This window comes from Vipera ursinii (assembly GCF_947247035.1).
Source record: "Vipera ursinii genome assembly, chromosome: 2".
In the NCBI taxonomy this organism is placed as follows: domain Eukaryota; kingdom Metazoa; phylum Chordata; class Lepidosauria; order Squamata; family Viperidae; genus Vipera; species Vipera ursinii.
Window position 1 is genome coordinate 208,197,676 of NC_139513.1, and position 23,377 is coordinate 208,221,052.

The window sequence follows — 23,377 nt, forward strand, 5'->3', positions numbered from 1 at the left end:
TTTAAAGTATGAATATCCAGATGGGTTATATCATGGGTCCCCAATCCCCCCCCCCGGTCCGTGGACCAGTACCGGGCCGCAGCATGCCAGCAACCGGTCTGCACAAACAAGCAAAGCCCCATCTGCAGGAGGCAGGCAGCACACATAACCACGCCCCCTCCGGTCCGTGGGAAAACCTTCCTACACGGAATCGGTCCCTGGTGCCCAAAAGGTTGGGGACCTTTAGGTTGTATTATTTCAGATGGACTCCAGTTTCTACTACTGATGAGGTACAGTACTCTTTCTGCCACACACCCTGCCATCTTCAGAACCAGTTTGGTATAAAATCAGCATTTTGGTATAAAATCTGAGTATCTCGGCTGCCAGCATACTTCATCCATGCAAATTCAATTCAGATTTATTAATCTTGAGCTAACCAGGATCCCTGGCACTGCCGGGAACAGAATAATGTATTATTATTTTTTTTAAAAAATATTATTTATTATTTTATCATAAAAAGTAAAATACAAAACAGAAAAACAGACAAACAAACAAAGCAAAACAAAATAATGTCATCATCTAACTCTGGAACTGGCTATCAAGATTAAAATGTCAGCGGTGGAACCCACAATTTCTTAGGTTCTCCTGCCATTGCCGAATTTTATATATTAAATCATCTACATTGAAGAAAAAAAAAGAACCCAAAACAAACAACTCTGTTATGAACCTATTGAGAAAACTTGGGAAGCCAAAGGAGAGCTACAGACGTGACACAATATGTAGCCATGTAGCTTGTGCACGGATCATCACTTCTAGAAGATCTGCGAGTAAGACTTATGAGAAGAATTGCTCAGGATTCATCTGAGAGGTAGGGCTATTAATCACAGGATGGTTTTGGCTCTCCCAAAGTACTATTGTGATATAGAGTCTTCTTCTGTTCATTGAAGTCCCTTTCCTTTTTATTTTTGCTCCATGTGAACTGTGTAACGGTATCTCGAGAGTTGTTTTTCCGTCTAGGTTCTCTTAGCAAAGGCACAATCTAATTTCTCTTTAAGCATGAGACATCCACTTGTAAATACATGAAGAGTCAAGCTCTTCCTACCCTTATGTTTACTGTCGATCATTTTCATACCCTTTAAAGGACATAACCTACTTGAGCAGTCTGCTATAGATCTGGCTCCAATGATGGTTGTTGTTCCATAAAACGGGCAAGATAAGCAGTACGACTTTCCTGGCTCAGGTTGATAATAGTCTCTGGGACAAGGATGGCACGGCATTAAACCGGAACGTGAGAATTCTCCAGCTGGGCAAGGAACTGCAAAGCACATAAACAGAAACTTCTTTATGCACTGACATAACATCTTAACATTATTTCACAAAAGAAAAAGACCTGTTTCAATCAATAGAAAGCTGCCACCAAGTGGATTTAAAATGTTCCAGAACCGGATTATGGTACCAAATCTCTGTCACCTCTAGATAACGTTTCCCAAATCCCTATCTTACATACATGCATACATTTATTCAGAAATGTCGCTAGGTTTGCAACACAATGCAAGATTAACCTAAAATGAAATCAACCGATCGTATAAAAAGACAATCAAACAAGTATCTCTTTGTACTCCTGGAGTTCCAAATTTCTTACCTTACAGCCACAATTGAGTTTTCAGAAGGACAAAAATATCAGAAAAAGAGAATAGACATGTTTTTATACGTTTTGCATACCCTGAAGTTACAAACTATGACTCCAAAAATGCTTTTTCCAAAAGGCAATTGGACTTCTTTTTTTTTTTACTTTAAAAAACGTTTCACTTCTCATCCAAGAAGCTTCTTCAGTTCTCCTTCTTGAATGAGAAGTGAAACGTTTTCAAAGGGAAAAAAAAACCCCAAGAAAATCCAATTGCCTTTTGGAACAACCAAGATCTGGATGATTGAGAATCTCCATAGATATATGACCTCAAGAACGGCACCAAATGTCAAATACTTGATATTTGCCAAATAATGTGGCCTGTTTGTTTACATGTTAGATTTATACCCACTTTTCCTCATATTTCTAATTCTGCATTGGCAAAAGAAACAGATTTATTTCCCAGAGGACAAGCAAAACTATTTTCAAGTTTGGCCAGAAATTGGCAAAAATTAATGTTACTTTTCCCAAACTTTATATTATGCAAGAAACAAATAAGAGCACTAATAACATATGGAAATAATCTGCTGTTGTTACCAGCCCATTGCTGGAAACTGCAAACTAATATTTGCTAACATAAACAAGTACTCTGTCTAAACAGAGGTCTCAGGAGGATGTTTCTTTAAAGTATGGCTACAGTTCAAGTCCTTTGTGCAAAAAAATTAAGGTCCAATAGATAAATAAGATAGACTGCAGACATAATGCACGCTGCTATTTAAAAATATTTCAGTTATGCAGAGATCAGGGAACGGGAGTGATAGATACTGCACAGTATTTAGCAACATGCTGTTTCCTGGAATTTAGATGTCACAAACCTCCACATGCTGATATATCCACAGCTCCTCTTTTGACTGTTGACATATTTGCTGGACAAGAAATGCAGTGCTTAGATCCAGTGGTGGACTGATATTTGCCAAGAGGGCATGATTCACAGATCTCCAGGCCGTTTGGAGAAGAGGTTCCCGGCTTGCACTGAGCTGAGTGTATGAGAACAGTACAACGTAATTAAGAATTTCTAATTTTAAAAAAACAACAAAAAAACCGTATCAATTCCAAGCAGTTAAAAAATAAAGAGCAAAAGTAAACCCAGCCATTTAAGGCAGAACAATTGCATCTGCAATGAGGTGTAACTGGGGATTTGGAAGGCTAGAGCAAGCGAAGCATATTAACTTGCAAAATACAATTTGCAAAGAAGATCTGCCACAAGTATGGATGTGTCTATTGCAGAAGCTGGCTGTTTCGTTTAGAACACTCCATTGAAACCATAAACCACCCTATCATAAAAATCCGAAGCACAAAAGAATAAAGGAGCTTTTTTGAGGATTGGCATTAAACTGATATATTAACTCCACTGAAAAGACCACATAGTTACTGTGGTAAAAAAAAAAAGAAGAAAAAGTCTAAATTATAAAAACTGTGAAAAGCATGCAAATCGTTATTAGGATCTTATTGTTTTAGCCTGTCATTCTAACTTCTTGATTTAATACTTTCACTCCTATTTGAAGCTGTTGCGTTTCAACTGGTAATTTTATTGTCCTGAACTGTTTGGGAAGCCATTTCTGTAAAGATACGTATTTAAATAAAATGTATTTATGCAGGAACACTGATGGTAGCGCAACTTATTATAGAACCACAATAAAAGAATTGCTTTCCTTTCCACTACAGCTTTCTTTTCCAGAAATTGTCAATCTATTTAGTCCTAATGATGTTTTCTTCTATTTCAGGAGTCCCCAGTGTTACATATTCATACACACAACAACCCCCTCACACATTTATAAGGGATCCCGGCAGCCGTTGACAGCCGTCAAAAGGCTGCCGCGGCATTCCCCCCCAAACACGCGGCTAGCGGCCGATTCTGACAGCTGTCAAACTGCCGCGCATGCGCAGTACACTGACAGCTGTCAAACCGGCCGACACTGACAGCTGTCAAACTGCCGCGCATGTGCAGTACACTGACAGCTGTCAAATTTCAGAGAACCGCGCATGCGCAGCTCAGCCGGAGCTGTCAAAGCTGCCAGCTGGCCCCGGCAACAAGCCGCTACAACCGCGCCTACCTTTAGCCGGTCTCCCTCTTATTGGGCGTCCTTGTTTGGCGGGAGAACCCTGCTTGTTTATTGGTTCTTGATGTTGTTGTTGTTGTCTCTGTTCACTATAAATACGGGGGATTCCCGGCGTTGTTTTGCCCGGGACCTCTGCCCAATAAACGTATTGATTTTTGACCGTGCCTGCTGTCTCCTGTCGTCCCTCAAGACAATCCACCTGGCGACGAGGGTGGGATACGGGTCTGCTTATTAGCTGAAGTCACTAGCTGAAGCCACAAGTGAAGGAGGGAAGCCGTCCCACCAGCTGACACCGCTGAAGTCACTTGCTGGTTGGGAGAGCCCTCCACGCACACCGCCCTAAGCAGACCCGTGGTCCTGACAGTATGGCAAATCTTGGGCACGTCCGAGAATTTGATGTCTCCCAGCCCGAGGGCTGGGAATCACATCTCGGGCAAGTGGAGGGGTACCTCCTCGTCAACAACATTGTCGAGGATCGCCCCAAAGCCGCGACGCTCCTTTGCCTCAGCAGCCCGGCGGTCTACGATGTCGCCGTAGGGCTCTGCGACCCTGCTCCGGTGGCTTCTGTGCCATATGCCGAGTTGGTCGACCGCCTCAATCGTCATTTTGCACCAAGACGGTCCAAGTTGTACTGGCGCCTGAACTTCGCCCGCCAGTACCAACGACCAGGCGAGCCGGCCAAATCATTTATAGCAACGGTCCGACAAGCGGCCCGACGCTGCCGTTTCCCAGACCTCGAGGACCGCATAAGGGACCAGGTCATTGTCGGTCTGAGGAACCTGAAGCTCCAGAAGAAGCTCGTCACTAAGCCGACGATGGGCCTGGCCGAATTAACAATTGAAATTATGGCATATGAAGATAGCCATCGGGAAGACGTGCTGCCACCGGGAAATCCTTTTGCAGGGTCAGTCCACCATGACTGCCCTAGAAATGCCGACCCAGGAACGGCCGAGCAGAAGACTGAAGTGGACGCCATCCGTCCAAGACCCGCCAACCCCCAGGCTCGCCGAGAGGGCGACAAAAGACCAGATCGTCCGGCCGGAGGCCCAAGGGAGACAACCAACCGATCCAAGTGCGTCAGCTGCGGTGGCAACCATGCCAGGGCATCATGCAAATTTCGAAATGCCAAGTGCCATGGCTGTGGCAAAACTGGCCACATTCGCTCCGCCTGCCGGAGCACCAGCCACAAGACCCTTCACGACCTGGAGGCGGCCCCGGAAGGTAATATTCCCTCCCCTAAATTGCCAGGGAAGTCCCTATGGTCATCCGTCATGACCACTAGTACGGACCAGGGGCACTTAACCACCAGCTTTATCCGCCCCAAAATTAAAATTCAGGTCAGGATTCAGGGAATCCCCTGCGAGATGGAGGTGGACTCTGGGTCCTCAGTTTCCATTCTGTCCTGGGACACACTACAAGGGATCGCGCCTCAGTGCAGACGCCGGTTCCCTATTACCCCCTCAAAAATTCTGCTAGCTGATTTCCAGGGCGCTCCTATCAAATTAAAAGGGGAAACGAAGCTCTCTATTAGCTATCAACATTTCCAGGGAGAATTAACAGCCCAGATCGCAACAGGTAAACGAGCCAGACTCATTGGCCTCGACTGCTTCGAACCCCTGGGGATAAAAATTTCGGGCGTGAACCACTTCCAGCCTCACCAATTACAAGCCGTCTGCCAACAATACGCAGACGTTTTTGACGGGTCGCTGGGGAAATTCAATGGCCCCCCCATTGACCTAAAATTGAACCCAGAGGTCCTGCCCATCAGGATTAAGGCAAGAAGAGTCCCCTTCGCTCTCAAATCCAAGATAGAAGCAGAGCTCGACAGGCTAATTGGACTGGGAGTCATAGAACCCACAGAAGGGGGCACTTGGGAAACCCCCATAGTCACCCCTGTCAAGCCTAACGGGGAGGTCCGCCTCTGCGCGGACTATAAAGCGACCCTGAATCGTGCTTTGAACCCCCACGCCTACCCAGTCCCAGCTGTCAGGGACGTGCTTTCTTCTATTCAGGCAGGCACCATATTTGCCAAATTAGACTTAGCCCATGCATTTTTGCAGCTGCCAGTTTCAGAGCAAACGGCCAATGCCCAAACCATAGTCACCCACCGTGGAGCGTTCAGGGTGAATCGCTTGCAGTTCGGGATAGCAGTAGCACCTGGAATATTCCAGGAAACCATGGAGCGAACCCTTAAAGGAATCCCCGGGGTCTGCCCCTACTTCGATGACGTGCTCATCGCAGGGGAATCCGAGGAAATACTAGCTGACAGGCTGCGAGAGGTGCTTCAAAGATTTCGCACCGCCGGCCTCAAATTAAAAAAAGAAAAGTGTTGCATTGGAGTTCCTTCTACGGAATTTCTGGGGTACAAAATTGACGCCAACGGAATCCACCCCACGGATTCAAAGGTCAGGGCCATCAGGGCAGCACCACCTCCCAAAAATAAGGTAGAACTACAAGCCTTTTTGGGTCTCATAAACTTCTATCATGCCTTCCTCCCCCACAAAGCTTCTATAGCAGAGCCGCTCCACAGGCTATTAGACAAAGGAGCCCAGTGGCTCTGGACCCAAGCCCACGATGACAGTTTTAACAAATTAAAACAACTCCTTTCAAGCAAATCTACTGTCACCCACTACAAAGAGAAAATGCCCCTCTGTGTCGCTTGCGACGCCTCCCCCTTTGGCATAGGCGCCGTTCTCAGCCACCTCCACAGCAATGGAACTCAATCCCCCATCGCATACTACTCCAGGACCTTGTCCAAAGCCGAGCGCAATTACGCGCAAATTGACAAGGAGGCCCTAGCATTAGTGGCGAGCGTGAAGAAATTTCACGATTACTTATACGGTCGGCACTTCACAATCTTTACTGACCATAAACCCCTGCTAGGGCTCTTTACCTGGGACAAATTGACCCCACAAATTTTATCCCCCAGAATGCTTCGCTGGACCACATTCCTAGCAGCATACTCTTTTAAAATTGAATACAAACCAGGCAAGGAAATGGGTCACGCAGACGGCCTTAGTAGACTGCCCCTGCCCAACTTCGACCCAGACCCCGCACCCGCTGGCCAACTCCTGGCTATCCAGGAATTGCCTGACCGCCCCGTATCTGCAAAAGAAATAGCTACAGCAACTAGCAAGGACAAAATCCTGGGAAGGGTTCTAACCTGGGTCTTAACCGCCTGGCAATCCACCTCCCCGGGTCCAGAATTTCAGCCTTACTTCCTAAGACGCCTTGAACTGTCAGCCCACCTCGGCTGCGTCCTTTGGGGCAGCCGTGTCATCGTACCCGCCCCGCACAGGCAACAAGCTTTAACCTCCCTTCACGAAGGCCACCCGGTGTGGTCAAGATGAAACCTCTCGCCCGCAGTTACTTATGGTGGCCGGGGCTCGATGCAGACATCGAAAACTTCGTAGCTACCTGCAACATGTGCCAACAGACCAGGCCACCTCTCCCGCACGCCCCTGTCCATAAGTGGGAGGTGACAAAAAACCCCTGGTCCAGAATTCACATCGATTACGCCGGCCCCTTCCAGGGACAAAATTTTCTTATAATAGTGGATAGTTTTTCCAAATGGCTCGAGGTCATCCCAGTAGCCAGCACAACCTCAGAAGCCACAATCAGGGGTTTGAGGAGGGTATTCGCCACCCATGGGTTGCCTGATGTCATCGTATCTGACAGCGGGTCCCAATTCACCTCTAATGACTTCCAGGTTTTCATCAGGGCCAACTTGATTAGGCACGCCACCTCCGCGCCTTTCCACCCCTCCACGAACGGTCTCGCAGAGGCCATGGTGAAGGCGACTAAAGAAGCCCTAAAGAAAATCATCTCCGGCGACTGGCACTGCAGACTGGCAAAATACCTCCTGGCCCAACACTCCACACCTTGCACCACCACCGGCAAGTCTCCGGCCGAACTCCGTTGGGGGCGCCGCCTGGTCACAAAACTGGACCGTTTGCACCCCGACAGGGCAGCCGCCGAACCAGCCCACGCAGCGACTGTCAAAGTCTTCCCTCCTGGCCAGCCCATTTGGGCAAAGAACTTCGGGGCCGGCAACAAGTGGTTACAGGGCGTGATCTCCGACCAGACTGGCACAGTCTCCTACCTCATCGACTTAGGAGATGGAAGGCTCATCCGGCGACACGCTGACCAACTGAGGAAGCGGGTGCCGCAGGACTGCAGTTCCCGAGGCCAACCGGGCACACTAATTTCCACAGCGGCACCACCAACGCCACCTAGCCCAGTACCACTCGTCCCAGACACCGCCGATGACCCCCAACCTACAACCCCAGAAATTTTCCCCGCCGAGGAAAGGGAAGACCAGCCCAGCACAAGCCAGCCCAGCCCGAGCCTCCGCCGCTCCACCAGACCGCGGAAGGCCCCCTCGTACTTGGTGGACTACGAATGGGCCGGCAGCAGGACTAGTGGAACTGACCCCAGCTAAACTTCCAGGGGCAAGGGGGGAAGGGGTGTTACATATTCATACACACAACAACCCCCTCACACATTTATAAGGGATCCCGGCAGCCGTTGACAGCCGTCAAAAGGCTGCCGCGGCATTCCCCCCCACACACGCGGCTAGCGGCCGATTCTGACAGCTGTCAAACTGCCGCACATGCGCAGTACACTGACAGCTGTCAAACTTCAGAGAACCGCGCATGCGCAGCTCAGCCGGAGCTGTCAAAGCTGCCAGCTGGCCCCGGCAACAAGCCGCTACAACCGCGCCTACCTTTAGCCGGTCTCCCTCTTATTGGGCGTCCTTGTTTGGCGGGAGAACCCTGCTTGTTTATTGGTTCTTGATGTTGTTGTTGTTGTCTCTGTTCACTATAAATACGGGGGATTCCCGGCGTTGTTTTGCCCGGGACCTCTGCCCAATAAACGTATTGATTTTTGACCGTGCCTGCTGTCTCCTGTCGTCCCTCAAGACAATCCACCCAGCCCCCGATCCGTGGACCAACACCAGTCTACGGTATTCCAGAAACTGGTCTGCAGAAACAAGAAAAACCCCATCCATGGGCTGCAGGCAGCACACAAAACCACGCCCCCTCCTGTCCGCAGATAAAACCTCTCCCCGTGGAACCGGTCCCTGGTGTCCAAAAGATTATGGGCTGCTGCTCTATTTGATAATACTTGATATACTGCTTCCACTTTGTATTCTTCAGAGAAATTGGGTATTTGTTACAAGGGCGTTTTACTCTCTGTAGCCTACAGGCAGACCTCAACGTGTGAACCACTATTGAGGTTAGGCTTTCTTTTGCTAAGCAAGGTCATTGTTAAATCAGCTGTGCCCAATTTTACAGCTTTTCTGGCCATTGTTGCTAAGCAAACCATTGTAGTTCGGTGAATCATGCAGTTGTTAAGCAAATTTGCCTTCTTCCAGGTGACTTTCCTTGTCAGAAACTGGCCAGAAGGTTCACAAATTGTGATCACACGACTCCAGAACCCTGCAACTGTTGTCAATAATGCCAGTGGGCAAGTACCCAAACTTTGATTATGTGACCGTGGGGATACTGAGATGGTCGTAAGTGCAAGGATTGGTCACTTTTTTCAGTGCTCTTGCAACTTCAAATGGTTGCTAAACGAATAATTGTAAGCTGAGGACTACCTGTGTAACTTGAAGTGCTTTGTGTGAAACAGAGATTATGTCACTGGCTACTTTTGAAAAAAAACAACACATTAGATGCAGTGATCAGACCCAATGCGCTCTCTCTCTCTCTCTCTCTCTCTCTCTGACACACACACACAGACACACACACACAAAGTCACATCTTTCTATAAAGTCACTCACTCTCTCTCTCTCACACACACACAAACACAGACACATCTTTCTATAAAGTTGTGGTATTTTATAAACAAGAGTCATTTTATAAAAAACAACATTCTTTAGTGTAAATTTAAATTTTCCTTCTAAACATCGAGAATAAACCTAATTTAAACAAGCATAAACATTTGCTTTCATGTTGAAATTTAAAAAAAACCAACAACCACTGGTTCCCTCAGTAGCTAAATAAATAAATAAATATATGCCGGATCCAATCTGGGTTGGCCAGTGGGACCAAAGATTTTGTCTTCTGAGCTTTCGGACTTCGCGCCTCCATTTGTGAAACATACGATTCCCAATTTCCTACCTTTGCATTCTGACACGCTTCTGGAATGGAGATATTCAGTATAGGTGTTAGATGGACAATTTTTACATTCTAGCTGTCCTTCCTCATCTTGATATGATCCAATCCAGCAACTTTCACATGCATGATGTTCCAGAGAATAGTAAGTACCCAAAGGACAGTTAACTGGAATTTAATTAGATAAAATATGAATAAAATGTTGGCTGTGGAACAATGATTGTTTAACATCTGACCTAATTCTCAAATTGCTGAGGGCAACGTAATCTGTATCTGCATCATCACAGACAGTTTCTACATGTGCAAAAACTATATGAGGCTACATGAAATGACTGAACAGATAATTGCAGATTACCTAAAAATGTGTTAACATATTCATAACTGCTGAAATCCAAATAGGTGTGTGCTACTGATGAAATACTTCTACGGGTGATGGAGAAAGGAGCAAATTCTGAGTAACTCTTCTTCCTTCATGTAAATCACTCCATCCAGGCTCCACCAAAGCTATTCTAGAGGATTTATGGAACTTCATGCAGTACGAGGATTTATTAGTATCGTAGAAAAACATGTTCCCACCCCCCCACCCTCCCCGTTGAAGGAAGCCTTCCCTAAGAGGTAGGAGATTAGCTGAGGAGCCAAACTTTTCCCAAAGTGAAAAAAATAAGATACCATAACCAGTGAATTTAGTGAGGGAATGCACTAACAGAAGATACCCAGGAGATTTTAAGGACTTCCTCTGCGTAACAACGGCAGCTACTGACTGGATCTCCAAACTCGACATTAAACTCGGAAATGTTATTTCTGTTTTCCTCTTAGGTTTTATAATTGCTTTTTTTAAAACAAATTGTTTTAACTGTTCTAATTTGTAAATACGAAGTGCTTTTAATTCTGTGTGTGACCAGCCATACGCTAAATAAATAAGATTGACATAATACGATTCCTTCGATTCCTCCTTGAACGCAGACATCATACAACGAGGTCAGATAGCCTTCTAAACACAATAACTTAAATTAACGGAGAGTAAAATTGCCTACCACACATTCGGCCCCGTAGAACGGAGCCCGGTTTGCAGAAGAGGAAAGCCTTTTCAGCTTCGAGAGAATTGGTGTCAGCTATAAGCAACTCGGAAGACAACTGAAAAGAATACATGGGGTGCTTGCTGAGGGTTCTCTTCAATCGATTTGTGATCTTCTCCAGGGTTTTCAGAAGGCGCTGCTGGTTTTCGACTTCCAGAGAATCATTGCGTCGGTCGGGCAGTGGCACAGTAGCTAGGGTTAAAAAACAAACCAACCATCATCCTATGCAAAGACGGAGGCGTCACAGAGTTAATTAGTGTAAAGCAGGCAGAGGAATAGAAAAAATTCTTCAATGTGCGTTCAGTCATTCCGACGGGTGTTCGATTCGCAAAACACTCAAGCTATGCCCCCTTTTTTTAAAAAAAAAAGGCGTACTCCATTTCCCCAAAGAACAAGAGACCAAAAGATTTTCGTACCAGTAATATTAAAAATTAACTTTATTTTGTGGTCTGACATGGGCATGTTCATTTTTTTGTGTCTTTTGACCCGGGAGTTTGCCACATCCGTAGAATCAGACGCTAATTTAGGTTGCTGCTCTTCAGAATCTACTTCAACAAAATCATCGTAAGAGTAATCCAGCCGATTTATGGCACCCCAGCCACCAGGACCTGTTGGTAATAGAAAGAGAGAAAGAGAAAGAGAGAGAGAGAGAGAGAGAGAGAGAGAGAGAGAGAGAGAGAGAGAGAGAGAGAGAGAGAGAGAGAGAGAATATCCAAAGAGAAACAAATAACAGTTATGAATGGTAACAAGTTTTTTCAAGCACAATTGCATTTTTTAGGAGAAGAGTAAGGGATTAGTAGCAACTACTGACTTGACAATTTGAGGATAAGATGCAGACATGAAAGTCAACTCCTACCTCAAAGGTTAAGCAGAGAAGTAAAGTATGTATTACACACAAACAAATGAAATATAGACCTGACACTGCTGTTTCTAAGAAATGAAACACAGCAAGGAAGGGAGCAAAGAAATAAATGGTGGAAGGCTATGTTAACTGTTTAACTCTTCCCACCCCTGGTCATTTTTCTATTTTTTTTTCCTTTAGTACATACAGGCAGCCCTCGACTTACAACAATTCACTTAGTAACCATTGAAAGTTACAACAGCAATGAAAAAAGTCACTTATGACCATTTTTCACAGTTACGACCTTTGCAGCATCCCCATGCTCATGTGATCAAATTTCAGATGCTTGGCAACTGGTTCATACTTATGACCGTTGCTGTGTCCCAAGGTCACGTGATCCACTTTTGGGACCTTCTGACAAGCAAAAACGGGGAAGCCAGATTCATTTAACAATCAGATTACTAACTTATCAGTGATTCACTTAACAAGTGTGGCAAGACAGGTCATAAAATGGGGCAAAACTCACTTAACAAATGTCTCATTTAACAATATAAACTTTGGGCTCAGTTGTGATTAAGTTGAGGACTACCTGTATTCAGAATTACTGTAGGGCAGACATGTCAAACTCGTGACATCACATGACGTCGCACAATGTATTGGAGCTTTTTCCCCATTGCTGGCAATGCGTTGGGTGCGGTTTCCTGGTGATGCATCCGGCCCGTGGGCTGGCAGTTTGACACCCCTGCTGTAGGAAATGAGCTGAATATTTCTTTCTTCGGAGTGTATAAATGATAAAGGGCAAATCGCTCCACTTACCAATTGCAAAGCCATTTTCATAGTCGTAATTATATTCTAAGCAATGTTTCTGTGGCAAATCCTCCAGTCTGCAATCGATGTCATCAACGTCACTGCAAAATGATGGAACCTGTAACAGATACGGAAAGAGCAGTAATAACAATAATTAATTCACAACTGGGTAACACTACACAATTTGGCTTAACTTCCTTTCTCGTCTCATATGACACAATCTTTCCATCCACAAAGCTGGAAATCAAATTTATTGTGGATAGATTGTTTCTCTTTCTTGTATTTGTGTGCTTTGCCTAGTTTGGCAAAGTTGACACTCAGGAATTTCCTCCTTCTCCACTGTTGCCTCAGAATGCTAGATGTAATCTGACACCCAAAACAGTGACAGTCATCAGTCTGCAATCTCCTATCTTTAGGCTGATGCTAAAACATATGGCATACATTTTGGCTTGTTCTACATCCGTGGTGGTGAATCTGTGGCACGCAGAGCCCTCTCTGTGGGCACGCACGCCATCGCCCCAGTCCTAGGCCTTCAGCTGGTTTTATAAAACCTTTTCGCTTTAGGCCTCTGCCGCCGTGGGCAAAAAAAAAAAAAGTTCAATCAATCAATCGATTTCAACTTCTCGCAAGAAAAAAAAAAGATCTCGCAAAGTTGGAACTGATTTAACTTTTTAGTCCCACCCAGTCTGCCGTTACCACCGCAGCCACGCCCACCCAATGGGCCACACCCACCTGGCACCCGACGATACATAAGTGGGTTTTGGGTTGCAATTTGGGCACTCGGTCTCTAAAAGGTTCAGCATCACTGATCTACATCTTCCCCATCTTTAGGTTTTTGTTTGTTTTGAAAAAAATCAAAGGCTACCACAATTTTTTTTTGTATCTCTTTAGTTGGCATAATAAGATTACAGGTAGTTGTCAACTATGATTACAATTGGGACCAGAATTTCTGTCGCCAAGCGAGGCTGCTGTTAAATGAGTTATGCCCAATTTCACGCCCATTTTCGTCACGGTTTTTTAAGCGAATCACTGCGGCTGTTAAAATGAATGAATCAAATGGTTGTTAAGCACATCCGGCTTCCACCACTGACTTTGCTTGTTAGGAGCCGAGTTTTTGGGTAGGGTTGTGTGCGGCGGTCACAAAGGGTGATTACATGACCCTGGGATGCTGCAAGGTCATAAATACATGCTGGTTGCCAAGCACCTGAATTTTGTTCATGTGATCTTGGGGATGCTGCAACAATGGTCATAAGTGTGAAGACTGGCCATATTTTCAGTGCCATTGTACCTCTGAATGGTTGCTAAATAAATGGTTGTAAGTAGAGGGCTACCTGTACGCAATAATTCACCTTTTCTCATGGAAAAAATATATTTCTTTCCATATACCCGTTTAATTTATTTACTTAAACAATTTTTATGGCTATCTATTTCATATAGTGATGTTGGGAAGCTCAAAAGCACCAGTAAAAACAGAATAAAAATCGCAATTGTTCCCCCCAGGTGCCAGACTACGAACCTCCTGACTCAAACCTAACCTAGCCCAACACTGGAGGAGAAGCCAGGTCTTCATGGCCTTCTGGAAGGCTGAAAGACTAGGAGCCTCTCCGATCTGTACAGGTAGACCTCGACTTACGACCACAATTGAGCCCAAAATTTCTGTTGTTCAGCGGGATACTGTAATTTTTATGTGAATTTTGCCCCACTTTGTGACCTTTCTTGCCATGGTGGTTAAAGGAACTCATTACAGTTGTTAAGTTAGTAACACGGTTGTTAAGCGAATCTGGCTTCCCCGTTGACTTTGCTCGTCAGAAGGTCGCAAAAGTTGATCACACATGACCCCGGGACACTGCAACCATCATAAACGTGAGTCAATTGCCAAGCGTCTGAATTCTGATCACGTGACCGTGGGGATGACCGCGTGAAAAATGGTCACAGGTCACTTTTTCCAGCGCCAGTGTAACTTTGAAGGTGACTAAATGAATTCTTGTAAGTTGAGGACTATTCCTGTTTCTATAGGTTAGTTAGAAACACAACCTTCCTGCCGTTTGTCTAACTTAGATGGTCTAACTCGCTTCTGAAATAGAGATCCTTGTTTCAATATTCTTTACAAACTGTAAGGTAACAAAGAATGCTTGACTGGGAAAAGCGGTCCACAATTCAAGGAACACGAATGAATACAATTAAGAAGTTCACTTCTTAAGAGATAATTTAATTCTGTAATCAGAGACATTGGGTCTTTTCTTACTGAGTGGTGTACCAAGGGGCAGATGTGGTCTGCCCCAGATGTGGCAATCAGAAGGGTGCTGCTGAAGACCCTAGGCCAGACATGTCAAACACAAGGCCCAGGGGCCGGATCCGGCCCGCAAAGTGGTTTCATGCAGCCCGCGAAGCCATCATGGAAACAGTGAGGGAACGGCCCCCTCTGCCTTGGCTCAGAGACCCTCCTCCTGCCAGAGACCCCCAGATCTGTCCCACTCCTGCCCAGGCCCCCATAGGCACCCTTGATGCGAACGATGTAGAGCTGGCCACACCCACCCAGTAGGCCATACGCACTCTAGCCACGCCCACCCAGTAGGCCACGCCCACCCAGTAGGCCACACCCACCCTGGCCACACCCACCCGGTCCCTTGAGGGCAACCGCAATGCTGATGTGGCCCTCAATGAAATTGAGTTTGACACCTCTGCCCTAGGAGGCAACTGGTGGGTATGAAGTTGGGTTGCACAATCAGCTGCTTGGCTTTTGGCAGAGGTATAGCAGAGACAGAAGTGGGGGGGGGGGGGGAGAAATGTGCTGTCAATTAATTTTCAATCCTGAAAAACCCCTGGACTAGCCTGTGCAGTTTTCTGGGAAGCATTTTTCAGAAGTGGCTTGCCAGTTCTTTCTTCTCATGGCTGACAGAAATGATTGGCCCAAGATCACTCAACTAGCATTGTGGCTAAAGAGGACTAGGATTCAAGAGTCTCCTGGTTCCTAGTCTTAGTCACTGCACCAACCTGGTTTTCAGCAATGAAGGGCAAAGGTTGCTAAAAATATCCTCTCCAGTTTTCAAATGTACTAAGTATGCCACAGCCTCTACTGCTCACACTTTATGTTTTTGTCACATTAGGATCTTATGATGATTTACCATAAACTCACCATTTTACCGAGTGCACTTTGAAAAACTTCCACAAAATTTTTAAGAAGATCCTTGTCATCACATCGTGTTGCTTTATACAACATTTCAAAGGATTTAAAACCATGATTTGCCAAACGATTCACTGAAAAACAGTATATTATTAGCAGTACACCGTTACCAACAGGTACAGGTGGAATTGTACTAAATTATGTTAATTTAAACATTGCGTTAAAGTAAAAGCTACTTTTAGTTTCTTTTGCATAAAGAAAAAAAAATAAACTAGGATTATCCCAATCACAATGTAGGTACCAGATAATATGTGGTACAATATAGGTAGTCCCTGTTTACTGATTGCTTCATTTAGTGACCATTCAGTTATAATGCTCATGAATAAGACCAATCCTTGTAATTATAACCTTGGTGGATCTGTAAAGCAAATAAAGTAAGATCCTAAGCATAGTTGCAGTTTGACTTAATGACTGCTTTCCTTAACAACTGAGTCGCCTGTCTCAACTTTGGATGCCAAATGAGGACTACTCATATCATATATCCTATCCTATCCTATCCTACAATGAAATCCTAACGGTACTCAAGTGGCAAAATATGTGTTGCTTTTAAAATGTATCCAAGTCAATATGACATTTTTCCAGATAAATAAACTATGTAGCAAAACATTTATTTCTTTAACTGATTTGTGGACATTTCAATATTTCTTTATAGTTAAAGATTCAGATTTATGCCTGGACCTGTTTTTTGGAGATGTTAGTAAGAAGGACAAAGGATGGTTCTAGGGATGGGAGAATCCCCTCAATCTCCATTTAATGACCGCCCCACTGCAGTTATTCAAATCGAAATAATTCAGGAACTAGCACCATAAACCAGGTTCAGTAGAACTAAGTGTCATTAAAACAAATGCCCTCAATTAGTGCCATTCACATCTGTAGGACACCACCTAACAAAGGCTTCAGAAAAAAAGCAACTAAAGTTTAGGTTAGTTTGCATTTCCCTACCTCCCAGCAAAACAATGATTTCTGAGATCACTCAAACATTATAATATAGAGACATGTTGCGGGCAGATGTGAATCACCAACTCACGAATGGGTGATGGGACGGGTGTACAACGATTGTAATAATGAAAAAACAGATAACAGTGTGGACAGAAATAGGGCTATGGGGTAAAGCTGGCTATTTTTGTGTATGTGTCCGTGTGATCCAATTCTTATTAGTTTGATTATATTGTTTTCGATTCTCATGACTTAACTAGGAGGACAAAACATATGGGTCAACTGAAAAAGATTTGAATGTTTTATGTACAGAATACTCTATATCAGACATGTCAAACACAAGGCCCGGAGGCCAGATCCAGCCCGCGAAGTGGTTTCATGCGGCCCACAAAGCCATCCTGGAAACAGTGAGGGAACGGCCCCCACTGCCTTGGCCCTGGCCCAGAGACCCTCCTTCTGCCAGAGACCCTCAGATCTGTCCCACTCCTGCCCAGGCTCCCATAGGCACCCTTGATGCAAACGATGTAGAGCTGGCCACGCCCACCCAGTAGGCCATACGCACTCTAGCCATGCCCACCCAGTAGGCCACGCCCACCCTGGCCATACCCACCCAGCCCCCTGAGGGCAACCGCAATGCTGATGTGACCCTCAATGAAATTGAGTTTGACACCCCTGCTCTATATAAAATTAAGTCTTTAAGAAAGAATAATAGATAAGCCTTACAAGAACAGTCAGGCCACTGATTAGAGTAGGGAGGAGTCCAGATACCATCTGCATAGGCACAGTAATAATTTTCATTGGAACCTGTTGTGAAATCATAACCCTCCATGCAAAATAACGTGCAATTAACTCCTGACTCATTTTCAGTGCATTTAAAGCCACCATTCAGCGGAGTAAAGGGAATTTCACAAGGAGAACCTGAAAAATAAGAGGTTCAAATTAAAGTTTGCACGATTCCTCCTCCTGCCGCACAGCAAACCTATGGCGTGCTAGAGGTGAGTGTATTTTTCCAGTCTGTCTCATTTATAAGTCACTTCATTAAAAAAAATAAAAATTTTTTGCTCAATTTGCACATATGCTGACATCGCAAAATCTAAGAAACCAAAAACTGTTGTATTTATATACACAGAATACTCTGTTCAAAATTTAAGTTTTCTTTTCAAAAGAATAAAGCTATGGTAATGGAGAACTTGTAAATTATTTGGATCTTCTCTGGATGTAAGGTTGGATAGTTTGGAATTCCATAATCAGATTTCAGAGGAGGAGTATTCTTTAGTGCAGCGTTTCCCAACCTTAGGAACTTGAAGATGCGTGGACTTCAACTCCCAGAATTCCCCAGCCAGCATAGCTGGCTGGGGAATTCTGGGAGTTGAAGTCCACGCATCTTCAAGTTCCTAAGGTTGGGAAACGCTGCTTTAGTGCTCTTCAATAATACAAATCATTTGAAGTGTAAACACTTCAAAAACAAACCTCTTATGACAATGTTAATCTCACAGGTCCTGTTATTTCCAGCCAAGTCAGTGGCTGTATACTGAACCAGTGTTTCTCCTTTGCGAAAGAGATCTCCAGGTGAGTGAGTTTTAGTTATTATTAAGGCAGATCCTGAAATAGTCAGAAACAAACAGGGAAAAGATGTCATTTCATTTCCAACATTCTTCAAAACTACACGCTTCGCATATATAATGTGGAACCTCAAATAATGGTTCTGAACTTTAAGGATCATAGTTTACAGACTATCGCAATCTGATTTTATATAATTCATCCTATTAGGTATTAATGCCTTTGTATATCTCAGCCTTAATACGATTTAATCAGTCCTCAAATTGTTTTTATTTACCAGGACAATACAATGAACGAAACAATTTGTTCTGGTCTTCTACATTCTAAATGTACATTGCATTTTGCAGAACATAACAAATGAAAGAGGTTTGCAAGAAAAATATTAAATATTTTTAATAAACTCTCTCTATATAAATATTTTAAATCTCTAAATGGTAAAGTAATGGAAAATCTTATTATTCTTTATTAATGTTACTTGGCAATCCTTTAATGTGTTTCAAACATTAATGCACTTTAAACATTTGTACTTAAAATATCCTGAATGTTCTATTTTAATTCACGCTAGTTAGGATACAAGTTTGAAAAAGATGCAATTTCTTAGCTTCATCCTAAGATGATAGCATTTCCTATACTAGGAACACTTCAAACTGATTGTCAAAATTCATCCAAATGGAATCCAAATCCCCCAAATAGGTAGAAAAAACCAAACTTATGAAAAAAGAGTCACTCACCCGAATTGTCTGAAAACTGTGGCTCATCCCACATTACTCTGTGCTCCTTCTCAGTGATTTGAACTGGTGGTGGTGATCTGCATTGATCGATTACTGGGGGTTCAATGTCTGAATATTTGAAATTATAAGGAACATTGAATCAGAAATTAGGAAATAAATAAATAAATAAATAAATAAATAAATAAGGAAAGAAAGAAAGAAGAGGAAAGGGAGAGGTGAGAGAAAGGAAGGAAGGAAGGAAGGAAGGAAGGAAGGAAGGAAGAAAGAAAGAAAGAAAGAAAGAAAGAAAGAAAGAAAGAAAGAAAGAAAGAAAGAAAGGAAGAAGTCAAATTGATTTTCCATATAAGTTTGAAATAGTTTCTCCTTTTAGACTTGAGTAGAACATAAACATTTTCATATCAGTATGTATGCAGCATGGATATTTAGATCATGTTTAAGACTGTGTTAAAACATTTAAAGAGCTTGCTATGCAGCTTCCATCACAACAGATACTTATCTGTTCTCCACAAGCCCTCAACCATCAGACACTATGCAGACCACAGTTGATCTTAAGCATATGTACCCTGGAAAGAAGCTCCATGAAGTTAATGGATGTTTGCAGAGGCAAGCTTTTAACTTCAGACATATGTATTCAATAGCACTATTTGCCTGATAAGAATCAGCATAGTGCTTTAATAGTGTGCAATTATGGAGCTTTTACTGCAGATAAAACATGGCCAGAATACTTTTCCTATAGGAGGTTCAACAGGCCACAGATGTCCCACTATTATTTTAAAGGACTTATTTATAAAAACCTGAAAAAAAGGACATAACTGCTTTACCCTAAACAAAAGGGGACTGAGAAATGCAGGGGCCTGGGGCTTAAGTAAATACAAAATAAATGATAAAAATATAAATTATCAGATATGGCAATATCTTTAAAATAGCAAAAGGAATATATATATATATATATATATATATATATATATATATATATATATATATATATATATATATATATATATATATATATATATATATATATATATAAATTATCCGCTGTAAATGTAAAAAAATCCGAGACACAAGAGAACCCCCAGACTCTGGGAACTATAAAGTCAACTACAACTGCAGAAAATCAGCAGCACGATTTCCTGCCATTTTGAGACAATAGTGTAAGCACCAATATAATGAAGGTGCTACTTTATGCTTGCATGTGCAAGTCCAGCATTTGATTTAACATAATCTTCTTAATCATTAAAGCTCATCAAGTTTCTAAACAAGTGGGGGAGGTCCTACCAAAAAGTTATCCATCGTTGTTTTATCAAAATGCAAATGTTGACCTTATGCCCAAGGCAGTCCTGTCTGTAATTCTTAACCTTACTCATGGTCCAAGAATATAATAGAGGTAAACCTTGACTTACAATGACAGTCGGGAGCAGAATTTCTTAAGCAAGCCTAAGTGAGTCATAACTGAATTTTATGACCTCTTTCATCATGGTTGCTAAGCAAATCGCTGCCATAGCTAAATGAACTATATAACCTCAGGATGCTGCAACTGTCGTAAACACTGTACATGCTGGTTGCCAAATGGCTGAATTTTGACCCCATGGTCATGTCACTTTTTTTTAGTGCTGTTATAACTTCAAACGGTTGATAAATGAACAGTTGCAAGTCAAGGACTACTTGTAAAATACGCATATAACATAATATGCAGAGCTCTTGCAGCAATTCTAAAGTCAGGGCTTATTTATATGAAACCAAGATGTTCTTAAAGCAAGAAACACACCGGAATTTTTATTCGTAAACAAAGGTTAACTAATTCAATTGAAAGAAGATCAGAGTTACACTGTTTAATTGGCACCTGGCTGCTGTATTTGAACCAGTTTAAAGACTCTTTCTAAAGAAAGATTTTTAGCTTCACTGTTCTTAAAAGGGAAGATACTTTTCCATGAGTGTATTAATAACAGCTTTCAACATAAGGTAGTTTTGCATACTGACAGGATGCTTACAAAACAGGAAGTTTATTTCCTTACAGATGCAACAAAATGCAAGGGTAGGCTGTTTTCAGATATATGTATGGCTATTTAATCCAGGGGTGTCAAACTGCTGGCTTGCAGGCCGGATGTGTCATTGCAAAAGAAAGTCACAATACGTCATGAGATGTCACGTGACGTTGCAAGTTTGACACCCCTGATTTAATCGGTGCTAGGGTGGGGAGGGGGCCATCAAATTTAATCGAAGATACTAGACCATATATATATTTTCTCAATAACACTCACCAATCACTTTGATCTTGAAAGAGCAGCTTGCCTCATTGCCAGCTCTGTCAACTGCTGTATATGTAATATCAACTTCTCCAATTGGGAAAAGGCTAGGTGGTATAAAGGCTGGAGTAACCTGAACTAGCACCTGTAACAGAATCAGTCTTAGATGAAATACTGGTAAATTCTTAGCAAAGACTAAACTTAAATATCAGGAACTAGTGATCTCTGTTGTCAAAGAACAAGAAATTAAGATTAAGCATGGATTTCTTCCTTGCAAATGCTTTCAGGTCCTCCTTAATTCAAAGATGATCTTTGGTGACAATGTTGCAATACTCCATGAAAAACTGTAGCACGTTGATTAAAAGGCAATTTGAATGCTATATAAAATACATGCAATGATGGAGGCAAACTACTTGCCCTGATGAAAAAAAACCATCTACATTGGTGAAGCAAATCCATGCAGCTATTTTATTTAGCAAAAAACACAAAAGAAACACTTTTTTTCAACAAAAAAAATAAAACAATTCTCTCGTTCTTTTATTATCCTCCTGTACTGATGAACTATTACTATACAATTCACAAATGATTTAAATCAAGAGGAAAAAAGAAAAATGTTGGCTTAATCATCTCCATCATCATTTGAAATTAATGTAGTAATTTCTGGAAGTGCAAAGCTTGTGTTATTTCAATAATGACTAACATATATGCTGATGCAAAACATAGTTTGCATTCTAATGTTTGCTTACCTCGTCTCTAGAATTATCAACTGCATCTGGAATCTGCCAGCTAATATTTGCTGAATTCTGGTTTTTCAGAGTGGATGTTTCAATATCATTTGGACAGCTAATATGTGGAGGTTCAACGTCTGCATACAATATATAGGAAAAATTTGAGCAGGTGCATTAAAAAGCATTTTCAACTATTTTAGAAAAAAACAATCTATTGAAATGAAACTTGAAATGAAAGAATTTTAAAATTCTACACATATTATACTGAGCTAATTATTCATAACCTGAACAGAGCTTTCTGAAATTCAGATCCATTATTTTTTATTTTAACCTAACAGCAGTCCTTGTACTCTTTTTAATCATATGTCAATAACATTTTGTCTGCTTACAGAAGAGAGAATTACATCTAGAAGCAACAATTGTTTATAAATTATCAATTTCATGACAAACAACAAGTATCTGCCTAGAATCACTGTGAGTGAGTAAGCGGCTATATAAATTTTCTAAACTAAATAAATAAATCCTACGATCTAAGATATCTACAAAAATAGCTATAGGATTTGCATTTTAAATTTTAAGATGTAAGATCACCTTACAGTAATTAGAAATAACCAAATTTTGTTTGGGATTACTTCCTAAATCTTAGAACACATCAACAATATAATCAGCCATTAAACAAAGTCTTTATCTCCCTGGCATTCAGACTTTTTGCAATTATTATATTAATAATCTCCATTTCAATTAGGCAAGAGTGCACAGTAATCACATAATTCAATGCAGTTCTAAAATCCAATTGCATCATAATACATATACACAATACCCATGTAGCAGGATTCATAATTTCTCTAGTCAAAAAAAGAAAAACATCAATTTAATTGAAATTGCATTGTGCTTGTGGCAAAAATGTTGATAAATGGCTTAACTTCTTTGATTTTCCTTCATTCTTCAATTGCCCCAAGAACATTTGTCCCAATTCAGATTGTCTGTATAAAGAACTGGGAAGAAATTCTGAGACGAGAAGGTACTGCAAAGCAATGCTGACACCTGAGCTCCAGACCATTCTCAGCCTGTGGCCTCTTAGGAACTGGGCTATGTAACACACACGGGATCTAGGTTGTGTGAAACCTTTCCTCCCCCTCCCCGTTTGTGGGAAAATTGTCTTCCATGAATCTGGTCCCTGGTGCCAAACAGGCTGGAGACCACTGCTGTAAAAGGCCAGGAAAGCACAGAATACTGAAGAAAGACTAAACAAAATCAAATTAAAAGAAAACCAGGTTTAGGATATAATTTATTTATTTATTTATTTATTTAGTTACATTTATATACCGCCCTATTCCCTGAGGACTCAGGGCGGTTTACAGGGAATTAAAAAATCCACCATACAAAAGTTAAAAAACCAAATTAAAAAAATATTAAATTGACCCTG

At 42.4% G+C, this 23,377-nt stretch overlaps 1 protein-coding gene across 1 annotated transcript in view; it reads right to left on the bottom strand.

Moving 5' to 3' along the window:
• Positions 1 to 23,377, bottom strand: part of SVEP1 (sushi, von Willebrand factor type A, EGF and pentraxin domain containing 1) — a 143,395-nt gene that overhangs the window by 74,609 nt on the left and 45,409 nt on the right. Inside the window, exons 7-18 of the mRNA XM_083353768.1 lie at positions 21,970 to 22,088; positions 21,239 to 21,368; positions 18,978 to 19,085; positions 18,157 to 18,288; positions 17,410 to 17,604; positions 15,703 to 15,824; positions 12,576 to 12,684; positions 11,335 to 11,526; positions 10,877 to 11,110; positions 9,849 to 10,010; positions 2,479 to 2,640; positions 1,133 to 1,294 (exon numbers count right to left, since the gene is read on the bottom strand). Coding sequence (XP_083209894.1) covers positions 1,133 to 1,294; positions 2,479 to 2,640; positions 9,849 to 10,010; positions 10,877 to 11,110; positions 11,335 to 11,526; positions 12,576 to 12,684; positions 15,703 to 15,824; positions 17,410 to 17,604; positions 18,157 to 18,288; positions 18,978 to 19,085; positions 21,239 to 21,368; positions 21,970 to 22,088 — 1,827 coding nt within the window. The remainder of the gene's footprint in view (positions 1 to 1,132; positions 1,295 to 2,478; positions 2,641 to 9,848; positions 10,011 to 10,876; positions 11,111 to 11,334; positions 11,527 to 12,575; positions 12,685 to 15,702; positions 15,825 to 17,409; positions 17,605 to 18,156; positions 18,289 to 18,977; positions 19,086 to 21,238; positions 21,369 to 21,969; positions 22,089 to 23,377) is intronic.